The 15662-nt window shown below is 32.1% G+C and overlaps 1 protein-coding gene across 2 annotated transcripts in view; it reads right to left on the bottom strand.

Moving 5' to 3' along the window:
- drpr (draper) overlaps window positions 1-15662 on the bottom strand; it is a 72436-nt gene that overhangs the window by 6070 nt on the left and 50704 nt on the right. For both annotated transcript variants that reach the window (XM_065358728.1, XM_065358729.1), the window contains exons 3-13: window positions 14020-14146; window positions 8740-8908; window positions 8397-8643; window positions 5133-5250; window positions 4706-5058; window positions 4436-4605; window positions 4106-4234; window positions 1299-1406; window positions 628-792; window positions 298-504; window positions 42-197 (exon numbers count right to left, since the gene is read on the bottom strand). In XM_065358728.1, coding sequence (XP_065214800.1) covers window positions 42-197; window positions 298-504; window positions 628-792; window positions 1299-1406; window positions 4106-4234; window positions 4436-4605; window positions 4706-5058; window positions 5133-5250; window positions 8397-8643; window positions 8740-8908; window positions 14020-14146 — 1949 coding nt within the window. The remainder of the gene's footprint in view (window positions 1-41; window positions 198-297; window positions 505-627; window positions 793-1298; window positions 1407-4105; window positions 4235-4435; window positions 4606-4705; window positions 5059-5132; window positions 5251-8396; window positions 8644-8739; window positions 8909-14019; window positions 14147-15662) is intronic.

Below are 15662 nucleotides of genomic sequence, written 5' to 3'. Positions count from 1 at the left end.
GGAATCTGAAGAACAAAGCTGATTTGGTTTGCAAAACTGACCAGTTTCGTGATGGCAATCGCCGCCATTTTTACAGTGGCATCGTTTCGAGCAATCTTGACCATAATATTCCAGCTGACAAGGTTGCTCGCACATGATTCCGGTGTATCCTGGACGGCATTTGAATTCTCCGGTAACATGATCGCATGTTCTATTGCCTGAAAATCGAACAAGATTTTATGAATTGTTTCGTTCTATTTATTAAGGATACTGGATACTCGTGATATATTTAATTTGTAAGATTCTAGGTATACTAACCGTAATCAGTCTTTGGACATTTTTCTTTACATTGCTGGCCATAAGATCCAGCGTCACACGGTTGATTACAAAATGCACCTTGCCATCCCCTTTCGCAGTTGCATTTTCCGGTTTCTTTGTCGCAAGAACCGTGATTCGAGCAATCGCACTTGTGATCACAATCTTCTCCATAATATCCGTACGTACAATTGGTTTCACATTTAACTCCTACCAAACACAAAATATATTAAGTTTGTAGATTATTCTCATAATCAATTGATTTACTAAATTAATACTTTGATATGTGAACATCTCTCGGCAATATACCTAGACACTTTGAACATAACTAACCTTGGAATGGTTCTTTACAAATACAAGTTCCAGTAACAACGTCGCAATCTGCAGTGTTTGCATTTTCACAGACGCAAGTTTGTGCACAGCCTCGTCCGAATTTTCCAGTATCACATTTCGATTCGCAGAATTTACCAGTGTAACCAGGTAAGCAAGTACATTCTCCTGTAATTAATAAATAATAATGAGCACTTATTATTTTATTTTCATCGTGATAATCATTCTTACTAGGTACCTACACTTCTAGAAGTAGCTCAACTCTAGCAATAAGTATTGATTTAGCCAAAAATGCATTTTTTTTTTTTTTTTTTTGGATTTCGAAATATACACATGAGGTAGGTTAGGTACTGTACTTAATTACCTACATAATACGAACATTATAATTGGAGTTTATTGTTTTTGAAAATTTTATATGTACTTCCAGGTGATGATAGATGCGATAGTAGGTAGGTATATGATTCGCTTATGAAGACGACGAAAGTAAATTACTATTCGTGTTATAAAAGCTAATGATGCTATATTGCAATTGCGACTCGACTTTCATAGTGCTGTATTATTATTAAACGTATTGATAAGCGCTTAGTTATGGAAATTGTTCCATTTAAGTAGATAATAAAGCATTTTTTATCGAGGTAATACGCTAGATGGATTTAAATCACGGCGATATTTACCTGTAATTGGATTACACGTGGCGTTATTCTTGCATTGGCAAGGTTGAGAACAATTTACGCCGAACATTTGGTTTTCACAGGGTCTGTCGCAGAAACGTCCAGTCCATCCTAAAAAATATAAGAAACCACGTAAGTATAATAAATTAGACTAATGAGAAAACAAATCGAATTTATTTTCTCATTCTTGATGATGAAGCCTCACGCTCTAATTAGATCTTAATATCTTGATGGCAAACAAAAGATGCCATTATCCTAACTCGGTTTTCCCAAACTTTAGTTCCACTTGAAAAAATATTCCTTTGATTTGAACTAAATTGCAATCAGCTAATCAAAAAATCAAATATTTGCGATCGCTGTCCTTAAAATACTCGTAAGTGCTTTTGTCAGTAATTTTCATTAAACCTCGAATTTTTCTAAAAATATGAAATGAACAAAGATTAACACTTGAATTCTTTTCATTTAAAAACGAAAATATTGAAACCTACATACTCGTACTTATCATGCAATGAAAATTTTATCCCAGATTCAAAAGGTTTTTTTTTGGAGAGGAGGGACGAGAGACTTTCGAATTTCAAAAACATTTACTATTTTATCCAACGCTCGATTTAATATGTTATTAAAGTCGAGCTATAGGCCATAATTTCGACTCAGTTTTTTATTTTAATAATCTAGGTAGATATAAGTTTTTTGTTTCTTTTTTTTTCTTTTTTTTCGAAAAATACCTAATCAACTTATTACGTTCGGTTTAGTTAAATACAAAAAGTTAAATAGGTACCTCATTGAAAACAATTTGAAATGAAATTTCATTAGGTATTTGAACATTTTTTAAAATTAGTTTCCCCTCGCCGAATTTTTTAAGGCTCACAAAAGTAATAGAGAAACACAATTAAACACTTAATGTTCTCCAACACAGTATTTCATTTTTTTTTTTTTTTTTTTTTTTTTAGAAAAATTGGAATGAAATGTGGTAAGATTGTGGACAGCTTATTATGGAGATTTCTATCACGAAAAAAATTCACTTAATTTTAAAATTTAAGATCTACATATTTAGAAAAAAATTGATCGAAAACCAAAATTTTTATAGCAAAAAATTTTAATATGAATTTGAAAACAACAAGTATTTTAAAATTCCAAAAAGAAATTTTTAAAAGTACTCAAAAATTTATGTTTGCCTACATATTTTCCATATTTACGTACTTAAATAAGCCAAGAAGTCGAAATTTTTTAATGAATAAAATCACGAAAAATATGATTCGAATCACAGATCACGAATCACTGTTCAAAAATAAACTGATTCGACTCATTTTCACGAATTAATGATATTACTCAAAACAAAATGATAATCTCTCAAAAATGCATAAAATTTCTAAAAATTTGCTAAATTGACCTCTCCGTTTTTAAAAACCACCATAATTTGATGAAAAATCAGGATAGATACCTACTTAATTGGGCTTAGATTTGTTAAAATGTAATAGGTACCTACCTAATAATAGTTGAAATTACCTAATTGAAAATTGACGAAGAATCGCATAAATTAAACAAAACATCCATAAATGCTCAAAAATGTAAAAACAAAAAAAAAATGTTGACAATTGAATTGGTATAAAAAAAAGATCGAATATGATCGAAATGAAATAAGATTATGAAAAAATCACATAAATTAGAAATCAATCGAAAAAGTTTTAAAACTTTTATAAAATGGAAATCACTCGAAAATAACCAAAAACAGATAAAATTTCAGAGAATTTGAGTAAAATTTGGCAACAATTGCTGAAAACATCGTTGTGTTAAAAAGACCGAGAACGTCTAGAAACGACCAAAATTTGATGATATATTCTGAAATTTGAGTAAAATCTTGCAAGTGACAAAGTCGTTCAGAAAATTGATGAAATATTCCCAAAATTGCATAAAATATAATGAAAAATTCCTGTCAAATCGCACAAAAATTTTCAGAAAATTACGAAAAATTCGAATATAAAATTTGCAAAAGTCCAAGTAATGTCGTCCAATAAAGAGAACGAGGAGCGAAAAAGTGATTTAAATTACGGATCATAAATCACATCACAAAAAATGATTCGAATCACGAATCGAATCCCTACATTTTTCATTCGAATCGTTCCCAAACCCTGATGTGAGCTATCGAAATTGTCAACAAGTAGAGAAGAGGTATCAAAAAAAAAATTCAGATGGTAAAATTCCATTAAGAATAATTTCAAATTTGATTTTAGAAATTCACATAGTTTCAATAGGTAGTTTTGGTTTTGAGAAAATTATCAGTTTCCAAAGTGAGCGATGACTAGATTAGTTCAATTTTCGAATAAAAATTTTTGAAAATCCTCCAATCAGAATGTCAAGTGTGGAATCACAGGAATCTGAAGTCATTTCATTTTGTCGCAGAAGAGTGATCAAGACAGAAAAGTTTTTGGACGCTCTAGATTGATTTTTTTTATTGTTACCTCGTCAGATCAGCAAACCAAAAAGTTATCCATCATTTTAAAACTTTCTATTTTTATTGATAGTTCTTGATTTGAAATCCTAATCAATACTTCAACATTCCTCAACCCTTCTCCATCTTTAAAAGCACTCATGCACGTCAGAACAACCGCAAAAGCTCAAGAAAAAAATGAAAAAAAGAATCAAAAAGAAATTATAATCTTAACCCCTTAGCTTTTCCTAAATTACGAGATTTTTTCAAGCATTCGAATCCAAAAAAAATTCCCCCACAAAATCTACTCGTCGATAAACCAACTATCTACCCCGAACCAAAGCTCTACAATAAAGAAAAAATTAACATAGCCAAGCTCTACCTTCGGTACAAATACATTCTCCAGTCTCAGGCGCACATTGAGCGTTATTTTTGCACCGGCAATCGAACGAACATTCTTCTCCGTAGTAGCCTTTGGGGCACACTTGGTCACAAGTTTCTCCTCTAAAGCCTACGTAATGCGAAATAGGTCAACATTAATTATTAATTTCTACAAGCTTTAGCATTTTCTACAAAAAATAATAAAAAAAAAACTACGAAAGTTTATCAAACTACTCAGCAGTGTTGATGAATAATCATGCAAAAGAAAAATAAAAGCAGCACACTCGAAGACGAAAAAAAATTCTAGGTATAAAAGGGAAAAAATACAAACCAGGGTTACAAATACAAGTTCCATTCGTAGGTGAACACATCGAATTATTTTTATTACACGAACACTGTTTGCTACAACCATCTCCAAAGGTGAAATAAGTACAAGGTCTCACACACGTATTACCATCCCATCCAGCTTTGCATTTGCATTTACCAGTATAAGGATGACAACTGAAAAAAAAATAATAATATTTTGATTAGTTTACTGTACCTACACGAGAAGATCTGTCAACGAACTTCAGCAATATCTATAATAGGTATTCGAACCAACCTCAACGTATTTTCCATAACACATTCGCACTCTTTTCTGCAGTCTTCGCCGTATAAACCATCGGGACATCTCCTAACATCACATTTGCCACCGGTCCAGCCTGGTTCGCAAGAGCATGCGCCGTCGCTAGCAGAACACTCGTAATTCTCTCCGATGCAGGTGCAATTGTTACGGCAGTTTTTACCCCATTTACCTTTAGGGCAAATATCTTTACACTGAGTTCCGATGAAACCTGGTCTGCAATTGCACTGTCCAGTAGTCGAATTGCAAGACGCTCCGTTCAAGCAATCGCACACGCTACGACAGTTCTTGCCGTAGTATCCGGCAGAACATGTTTCAGTGCAAAGAGGACCCTGTAAAATTAACTTAGATTAAAAGCTGACCTTGTGACTGATTTTTTTATGACGAGAAAGAAACTTTTACGAACCGTCCATCCTTCTGAACACAAACATCTTCCATCCGGATCGCAATCTCCGCCATTTTGACATTTGCAATCGACTGTACAGTTGTGGCCCAGTCTACCACCAGGGCATCTTTGATCACATCTGCAAAACAAGAAGCAGCCGTTACTGAATTTGAAATTTTAATGAGGGAAGTAGGTAAAAGTAAGTATTGCACATTAGGGTGGATCGCGAAAAAAAATGTCCGTGGAATTTGACCAAATTTTGTGAAGATTTTAATTTTGAGTTGAAAGCCTCTCAGAAATTTTTTTAGCTATGGAGGTGCCCATGGAGGGGAGATGTGCGTTTTCAAAGAGAAGGCATTTTTCGAAAAAATTGTGATTTTTTTGGGGAGTGATTCCAAAAGACAGTATTATGAGATTCTATGTCGACCAAGGCCATTGTCAATACTCAATAATATCTAAGATCACTTTCAGGGTTCCACTGAGCGGTTGAAAATTTGCAAATCGCTTATTTTTGGATAATTTTGAGTTTTGAAGATTGTTTTCTTCTCAAATATTTCGCATTAATTCAGCCAAAGCACAAAAAGATATTATTTCTGATGATAAGCAAATATTTTGGAATACAACGCTGCCAATTTTTTTATTGTATATTATTATTGCCAACTAAAAAAAAAAAAAAAAAAAAAAAAGATTGGTAAGTACCTACTTAATTTTTTTTATTTTTGGGATATTTTTCGAGATTTGCAATACTGACCAGAAAATTGGTGCCACTCCCCCAATTCACCAGTCATTTACCGAAAATTGACATTATTTTACGTACATACGTACAATTACAAGTCCTTTACGAAAAAAATTCCAGTCATTCAAGAGAAATGGCTCACCCTGACAATTTACCAGAAGTGACCAGTAATTTACCGGAAATAATTGTATTTACCAAAAATTACCTGCTGTTTAACAAAAATAATCAGTAGTTTGAAAATTTCCAGGTAGTTTTTACTCAAAATTATCGCAAAGATGACAAAAATTACTAAAAATTTACATACCAAATAGGTACAACCTGTAATTTCGCATCGTACTAAATTACCAGAAATTTACTAAAAATGACCAGAAATATGCGAAAAAATTGACGAAAATGTATCAAAAATTAAGTAGGTACCAGTAATTTGATGATGTAATTACCCAAGATTGCCAAATTAATCGCATAAAAATGTCCAGTAATTTACCATTATTTCTTATTAAATTTAGCCCAAAAAAATATTTTAATAATTTTCTAAAAATTACCAGTAAGTAATGAAATTACCATTAGTAATTTACCGGTAATTACGAGTGATTTATCTATCACCAGTAATTTACCAAAAACAGCTGGTGCTGATGATATGGTCAATGGTGATTTACCAAATTAGGTACCGAAGATACTAAAGTCTCCTCTTGGAGAAAAACTTTAAATCATGGAAATGTTTTTTGCTTAAAATTTGAATATGAAATATCGTTAAAAATCACCAGAAATTGACCAACAAAAATTATCAGTAGGCATGTTCATTAAAAATACCAGTAATTGACCAAAAAATACTAGTATTTACTAAAAAATACCAGGAATGTACTAGAAGTTATCAAAAATTTATCTAAAATTTTACTCTACTAGTATTTACCGAAAAATAGTATGTGCCAGAAATTACCCAAAATTATTCAAAAATTATCATGAAAATTTAATCAAAAAGTACTAGAAAATTATCAAAAACTTATCAAAATTAACAGAGATTTACCAAAAAATTACCAGCACTGTAGGTACCAAAAGTTATCAAAAATTACAAGAAGTTACCCAGAAAATACCAGTTTACTAAAAATTACTAGAAATTTAACCAAAAAGTACCATGAAAATAACCAAAAACGTATCAAAAATCACCAAAATTTGCCAAAAAATCACCTAAAATTTACCAAAAATTACCCAAGTTTACCAAAAATGAAAAATTACTTAAGATTTATCAAAAATTACCAGAAATATACTTACAAAAATTTATCAAATATTACAAAAAATTATTTACTCAAAAGATACCAGTTACCAGATTACCAAAAATTACCAGAAATTTACCAAAAATTTACCAAAAAAATTACTCAAGATTTACCAAAAATTACCAGAAATATACCTACCTACAAAAATTTATCAAAATATTACAAAAAGTTATTTACTCAAAAAATACCAGTTTACCAAAAATTACCAGAAATTCACCAAATAATTACTCATCAAAATTAGTCAGAAATTACCAGCCAAAAAATTACCTAAAAATTATCAAAAATTCTCAGACATTTACCAAAAAATCACCAGAAATGTATCAACAAAAATTGATTTAAAAAATTACAAAAAATTACTCAAAAAATACCAGTTTACCAAAAATTACTAGAAATTTACCAAAAAATTACCTACCAAAATTAATCAAAAATTACCAGAAATTTAACCAAAAAGTACCAGAAAATTACCAAAAAATTATCAAAAATTATCAGAAAATTATCAAAAAATTACCAGAAATGTACCAACAAAAGTTGATTAAAAATTACAAAAAATACCACTTTACCAAAAATTTCCAGAAGTGTTAACCAATAAATTACTCAAAATTTATCAAGAATTACCGGTATTTTCTCAAATTTACCAGTAATGTAGGTGCCAAGAAATGAAATTACTGAAGATTCACCAAAAAGTTCCAGTAGGCAAAAATTTTCTAGAAATTAAAAATAATTACGTAACCAAAAACGTTAATAAAAACACTATTGCCAACAAACCGAAAAACAATTGAAAATTTGCTTGTTTTTTCAAATGGATGGTTGAAAGACGACAATGCTGATCTTTGTGGTGGACTATGTGGACATTGAATAATGAACCATTCACTGTCCAGTCATCTTTTATCACCTTTATTTGCTAACATGAGCTCCCCTCCTCCCTCACACATTCACTCATTGCGGGAGCAATGTGTCAGAAAAGCCAGAAGTGAGGAAATGAGAGAAAATCCTGAAAACTTGAAATTAAAAGCATTTTATATTATTTTAGATTTTCTTATCATTCTTTTCCAACAAGAGGTCAAAAGTTGAAACTTTTTAAATAACTAAGTATTCGTTATTGTTTCACTACATTACTTATTACTCGAAGGTGTTTGGATTTGATCTCAACAAAACTTAGATCTCTAAAATGATCTCGAGTGTAATCACAAATACAAAAAAATTCTGGGAACCAAATGAAAGACTTAGGTAGGCTTATCCAAGCTCAGACATAAAACAAAACATAACTAGATCACTTACAATGGTCCCATGTATCCAGATCGGCATTGGCATTCTCCGGTGACATGATTGCACTCTCCTCCATTTAGACAAACGCATTTCTTGCTGCAGTTCTCGCCGTAATATCCAGCATTACATTTATTCTGACATCGATCGCCGGAATACCCAGGAGCACAGAAACACTCTCCGGTGTCCGGATCGCAATCGGCGTCGTTCTCGCAGACACAATGTTTCTCACATTGTTCGCCAAACAATCCAAGAGGGCAAGCTGATCAATCAATAATCGATTAGATATTTTTTAGAAAATATTGTACCTATATTTTTCAAAAAATATGTAGGTATAAATTGACATTTATAAGCTTACTTTTATTACAGGTGAATCCACCATAACCAGGATTACATTTACACACATTAGGACTGGTACAGTTGCCATGATTATTACAATTTTGACTACATTTTGGGATACATGCTTTGTTAAAATCTTCTTCGTAACCGTCGCAGCAAGTTTCTACCAATCTAGTCTTTGGAACAGTCTGCAAAAAAATAAAAAATAATTTTAATTACATAATAAAATAAAAACAAAACATTAGGTAGGTAGTTCGTATTCGAATCGTCAAAAGGAAAACAAAAATGACCTGGTTTCAGTCGAAAAACAAGCCTATGGTATTCTCCTCCATTTTCAACAGAGGCCAATTCTTATTTACATTTAATTAAAAGGTTTCTCGTAAGGCTATAGGTCAATTATGAATTTACCATACTCTATGCGGGGTTCAGTTCGCTACAACGCATTAATATTTTTCAATTTATCGTAAAGAGTCTCCGCTTGTTAGTTTGGCTTCCCTTTTTTTCTTCTTCTTTTAGACAAACCTATATTTAAATTCTTCGCTTTAACGAGCGTGTAATTGGATTTTTTTTTAGATATTTGATATTTTACTCGAAAACAAAAAACAATACGCTGTATTTAGTTTGCCTCTGTGCACATCTATTTCATCATATCCTTTGCCTAAAATGACCCCATGTTTGATGTTTTGTAACGAAACTTGAGCTGATGGTTTCTCAAACCCAAACTTTGATCTGTCTGGAAATTTTTTCTCAACTGGATAAAAACATCTTTATTTTACATCACATGGTGAAGTACATACAAGTACGGTACCTAGACCTACTCAGCTCGCCCATCATGCAAATGAAACCAGCCAACAACGACTACGCATTATCAAAGTCATGTACTGCGTCTTACGATGCTTGGTAATGTTAATGACCACTTGTGTCCACCTTGATCTATCTCTCGGCTATTCCCAGTAAAATATAACTGGTTTACGTGTTAAAAGACGTACTTTACCTACTCATGTTGTACCTACTCGTAGACCCAAACGTGTTATTGTTCGAGATTACGAGATGTGAGTTCAATTTTATCAACATCTCGTATGTACTACAGAGATGCAGTAAGTTTTTACGATTAAGATAAAAGCTACTGCTTATATTTTTATTGTTACACGCGAGTTCAGATTAGTTGAGAAGTCAAACTGTGGTTTGTATTATGATTAAGAAATGGCGAATTATCATTGAACTATTTACGTAGGTACTCGACAATAATCAAGATCTAACACTATATAGATTCATAATATTTGCAACCTTATCTTATTCATAATGTGTTTATAAATTTTTTTTCTGAACAATATAAGTTGGCTCATATAAGGGTTACAAAATTCGTATCGATGAATCTATTCCCACTTAGAATAATACACTCGTACCATGACGTTCGCGGAAGCGATAAGTCTTTACTTCGGTACTTCATTAGCATATTGATGGGAAAATACAGATAAATAGGTACTTCGTGAGGCTCATATTGCTCTACCTATCTATGTAATATTCACAATGGCTGGCCTAGGAAACGATCGCTCAATTATACAGGCAGATCGATGATATAATATACGATATCATTAAAACGTAGGTAGGTTAAATGTATCGTCGTTGGTTTTAATTCCTCTGTTCCTCTGCTTATAAAGAGACTAAAAGAATTGCGAGAATGTCTCAAATTAGTTGATATTCATTGTGTTCCATCAGCTCGTGAAATTCATTCGAACAAAACTGATTGAACAGTACAAAGTAAGGTAGACATACAAGAGGATAGAGTTAGTTACCGCATAAGTATGCAAATGCACTAGGTATTTAGTTAGGTACTGGTATATTGAAGAACAAACACAGAGATACGAAGAAAGAAGACTACCTAACTGTGTTTCGAATGAGATGAATGGTTGAGCAACTAAAGCGAAGTGAAAATACATTACACGAAGTTACCAACGCGCATAATTTGATTTTATTCTGACACTGGCAGAAAAAAAGTAAATGAAGCCGTACAAAATGAAGCAAATTAAAGATACCAACAACCAATTACCTACGTATCTAATCGTTTTATAGATTTTTTATCATACACACACCTAAACAATCAAACAAAAAACCGTTCTCAAGAATTAGACATAGGTACTTAACAGGGCTCGTACTCAACTTTTTCCAAAACAAAGTGACTTTAGTAATCAGAAAAAATTGAAAAAGTTACTAAAAAGTAACTAAAGAAAAAAAACTTACAAAACGTGAGAGGAACATTTCCAAGCACAAAAAAAATCACCTGAAGAAAACATTTTTCAATTTCGAATAAAAAATGTAAAAAAAATAACAAAATAAAACATGGCGATTAAAATCCGATAATGAAACTCGATGGAAACTTTGGCAATTTTGCCAAAAAATGATGCATTTTTACTTTTTTTTATGTTCTTGGGGGGGGACACTACTTTACCCTCCTGGGTACCCAAAGTGGTCTCTGTTGCTCCCTATGGGGACTGATATAGGGATTTAACAGAGACCACTTTGGGTACACGAGAGCATAAAATAGTATTTCCCCCAAACATTGGCGCCCAACATGGGGCGCCAATGCTGGGAGAGTTTACATCTTTCCCCAGTCTAAGCCCCCCACCAGTGTTGCTGAGCGGAACTGAACGAGAACTAACCAGAATGCTAAACCCCTTACTTTTGGGACTCGGGAGAATTTTTGCGGAGCAGAACGGAACTTGGAGCAACTTACAAAAAATTTACAGGAGCGAAACCAGAGCTGAACCGGAATAAAAATATGGGTTTTTAACACTCCAACCTCACAAAATTGTTTGACCTTTAATGAACATTTTGCAAGATTGTAATGAACATTTTGCAAGATGGTAGTGTGAACAACACGTGTTTTTGCTGAAATTTTACCTCAATAGTTAACCAGAAAATTATAACAAGACATGGTAAATGACATGAAATAGACCATTTTCAGCTCATCAAAATTCAAATCCAGAATAGTCAAAACACCAAGTAAGATATCCCGTACAATCAAACATACAAAGGTATCATGCGATGGTATATTCAGTTTAAGTAGTGCACCAGGTACAGAGCATATCTACAATAGTGTACAATACAACAACTTGTGTTATTCTGCTGAGTGGCTATTATACAGCAGGCTGGGACTCAGCGTGAAATGTCCTTCATCTAAGAGAGATGTAATAAACTGTGAAGTGGCCAGTTTCAGCAGCTCTGATAGTGCATCTGTGGCACTAAACCACCAGAGAGCGCTCAGTGTTACCTACACTTGGGCATAAAGTTCCCACCTATAGTGGGTTACTTGGAGTCCCTAGTCCTCACTACAAAGTGATGACTATTTTTGCTACTTTTTGTCAAAAAAGCGAAATTTTATGGCAATTTTTGAAAAAATTGAGAATTTTTGGCAAAGAGCTTTAGGTCATGGTGCCAAAATTAGTGGTGCATTTTTTGATGATGTACAAAAATAGTTATTTTAACGTAGAGCAACATATCAAAAATCTGTGATGATGTTTTTTGATATTTTTGGGAAAGTAATTTTCAAAGATTGTGAGTAAATACCTACTAAATTGCTCTAAACAATTTTTTTAAAAAATCCGTAATGTCAAAATGCTTTAGTATTTTTTTGATGGAAAAGACGAATAAAAAATTTTTCTTGCCTTAAAAGAGAAAAAAATTACAAAAAGAATGTGTTTTTTAAACAAAATTTTGGCATAGGTAACTACATTTTCTCATCATTTGATAACCTCTACCGACATGCAAAATATGAAAAAAAATCAGGAAAAAATAGATGACCCTTCGTGTAAAATCTGGCTAATTTGGCATGGAAATTGGAACAAACCTTTTAAATTTTTTGTAAAAAAAAAACAAAAATTTTCTGCACAAAATGAGACTATACATATTATGGCATTTTTTACAAATGGTAGGATTTTTTCCTATTTCTGACATTTTATGGAAAATTTTTTAGCGCAAATATGTACTTACATACGAAATTTTGACCATTTATCGTTGAAAAAATTAACTTTTTTCTCAATTTTAGGTAAGAACGCAAATTTTTTCAACAATTTGGATAAAAAGCTAAAAATTTCTCCAATTTTGGGGCAAAAGCATTAGCAAGAATGTAATACTCATTCGAAATTTTTTATGTTGAGCTACCAAAGTTGATTTTCCGATGTTTTGGCGAATTTTTGAATTTCGTTGCTGCTTATCACAGGTTCCAATAATTAGTTAGGCAGGTACCTAGTTTGAAAATTTTGAATGTTCACGATTTCTGTACAGCATTGAAGATTCTCACTTTTTTCACAACAGTATAGATGTATTTCAAAATTATGATTTTTAATGGCATTGTTGGGTGTAACTGTGCAGAAATCGTTTTATAGGTACCTACCTAGAAGTCTAACATGAATAATAGATAAATTCTAAGAAACTGGCGAAAATATCAAAAAATGATACAAACTATCTCAAGTAAGTACGTATAAATAATAGCCGATGTAACTGTAGGTTATCTACCTGGTGTAGTTTCTAAAAACTTGAAATACTAGATTTATATTATTTTTCGAATTCGATGTATAAAATTGTTATAGGTAAGGGTTAAAATCACGAGCATATGTCTGAAATCATCGCACTGTCGTCATTGAATACCACCAGCAGCATCAGCAATTCAGCATTTCCATTGTCTCGCACTCATTTATTAACCAATACGTATAGCTAGGTATTCCGCGATAACATTAAATTCCAAATGATCAAGTCACAATATCTTCAACACGATAAAAATTTATACAGGTAGGTAATACAACTACGCCAATTACACACAGCAATCGAATATTAACTCAAGTTATTCCCAATGCCTCTCTTCTTGATCCTCTTATTTCACAATAGTGTTTTTTTCTCCTAACATCAGCATCACCTCAAACAGTTTCCCTTGATCTTTCACCTAAAAGTACACATAAGAAAAATTTCAGCTCACACTATCAAATGTACTTCTTCACTTTTTTAAACCAATATTAGCTGTTCTCAAATACATACAAGACAAAGGTTACAGAACGAATAGCTATAAGTTGGTTAACTTTCCAGCTGATTACACTGCTGCATTGTGGTTTGACATTTAACATCAGCAGCGTTCTCTTCAATTAGGCATACGTAAACATTTTAATCAATTTATTATCGACATTTCAATACAGCTAAGTACGTTTTAACTAATCGAACGTCATTTCAACAGCATAATAGCATGCACCATGCAGCGCAATTAAAAAATTAAAAGTTACGTTAGCATCAAATAGTTGCAAAAACTCACCTTTTCTTCAAAACCAACATTGTATTGGATTTTGATCTTGGAGCATCTAGGAGGTACATTCACACACCACACGTATGTCTTCACTTCGTAAGGTACTAGTTTGGAAACTCGAATAGTTGCCGTGTAGCTGAAAAATAGAAAAAAAAATGGTCACAATAATGTTTTTTAAAAAAATACACAAGTATACATATATACAAAATTATAATGGCAGATTTTCAAAACAGAAAAATATAACAAGTCGAAAATTTTCATTGTACCTAGTTAATTTTATCAAAAGATGAAATTTTTAAAATAAATCAAAATATTTTCTTTACGGATTTGTTCGCAAAACAAAAAGCTTAAATACAAATAAGTAAATTTTTCAACTTCACGACTCAAGTTACTTATTATTTAGAAATTAATAATTTGCTTTCAATTTTTTGACATATTCAAAGGAGCGAGAGAAGGGTGATTTTTTTAGTCAGTTGCCAAACATTGTTTTCGAGAGCTTTTATACTTTTTTTTTCAGTTGTTTTGAAAAGAGTCTTTTTTGGACTCCACCTTCTAACCCTTCAGAAGACGTTTTTAGCTCTTTGAATTTTTTTTACTAGATGTCTCAGGGACAAAAATCATATCAGAAATGTGAAAATATTAAAATTTTATAAGGGCTGCAATTAAATTGATAAATAATTAACAATTGACTACCTAATCATTCTTTTCCATTTGAATTATTTCAAAATCCACGAAACTGACGAAACTTTTTTTTTAAATCCAAATTTTGACTCAATCGCCTCCTTGCCCTTCTAGCAATTTTTTCAATGTCGATATCACACGAAAATTTCACTCATCTTTTTCAAAACTTTATTTGTGACATTTTTTAATACACAATAGGTAAGGCTTACCAAATTTGAAAAGTTATGAATTGGCATTTTTTTATGCTAAGAAAAATTATGGATCAACTTTCGAAACTTTGAAAGTTCATCCAAACTCATCTGGATGACATCAGTTTCTTCAACAATTTTTTTTTATTTCTTTGAATATTTAGCAGATTTTAAACCCTTTTTTACAATAATTGTTACCTTCAAAAAACAATTTTCGTCACTCTTTTTTTTCATACCTAGGTATATTTAATGCTTCATCTTCTGTTAGAAAGAAGACATCTAAACCACAGTGAAAATTTTCGTTAAAAAATGATGACTATTCTGGTGGGTTCGACTTTGGAAAAGCAGGTACGATGGTCCAAAATTTTGATCTTTCTCGACGTGTGAGAGCTCAAACTAGACGTTTCTCATTCCTTGAAGAATACTGAATTTCACAACCTGGCACCTGTTCTAATAGATCAAAAGAGGTCAAAAATGGAGAATGGGATTTCTTGAGTATTTACATTTAACTATTGAAGTGAAGAAAGTCCAACTTGAAAATCACAGAACGTCATTTTTCTAGATGAAGACTATAAGAAACGTGCGAATCGATAAAAATGGTCAAAAATTGAACCACAAATAAGTATTAGGTAGATATTCTTTCATTTTGACTAACAAATCTAAATTTCAGAGTTTCAGCCTCAGGTCATCTCCAACCTCATCCAAGATGGAAAAAACTCAATTTTGCTCTTATTTTATTGTACCTCCAGCTACCTCAAATCGACCTAGACGGTTCAAATTTGA

This window comes from Planococcus citri, chromosome 3 (assembly GCF_950023065.1).
Source record: "Planococcus citri chromosome 3, ihPlaCitr1.1, whole genome shotgun sequence".
Classification (NCBI taxonomy): Eukaryota; Metazoa; Arthropoda; class Insecta; order Hemiptera; family Pseudococcidae; genus Planococcus; species Planococcus citri.
Note: the sequence above shows the minus strand (reverse complement) of the source record. Positions and strands in the feature narration are given on the sequence as shown.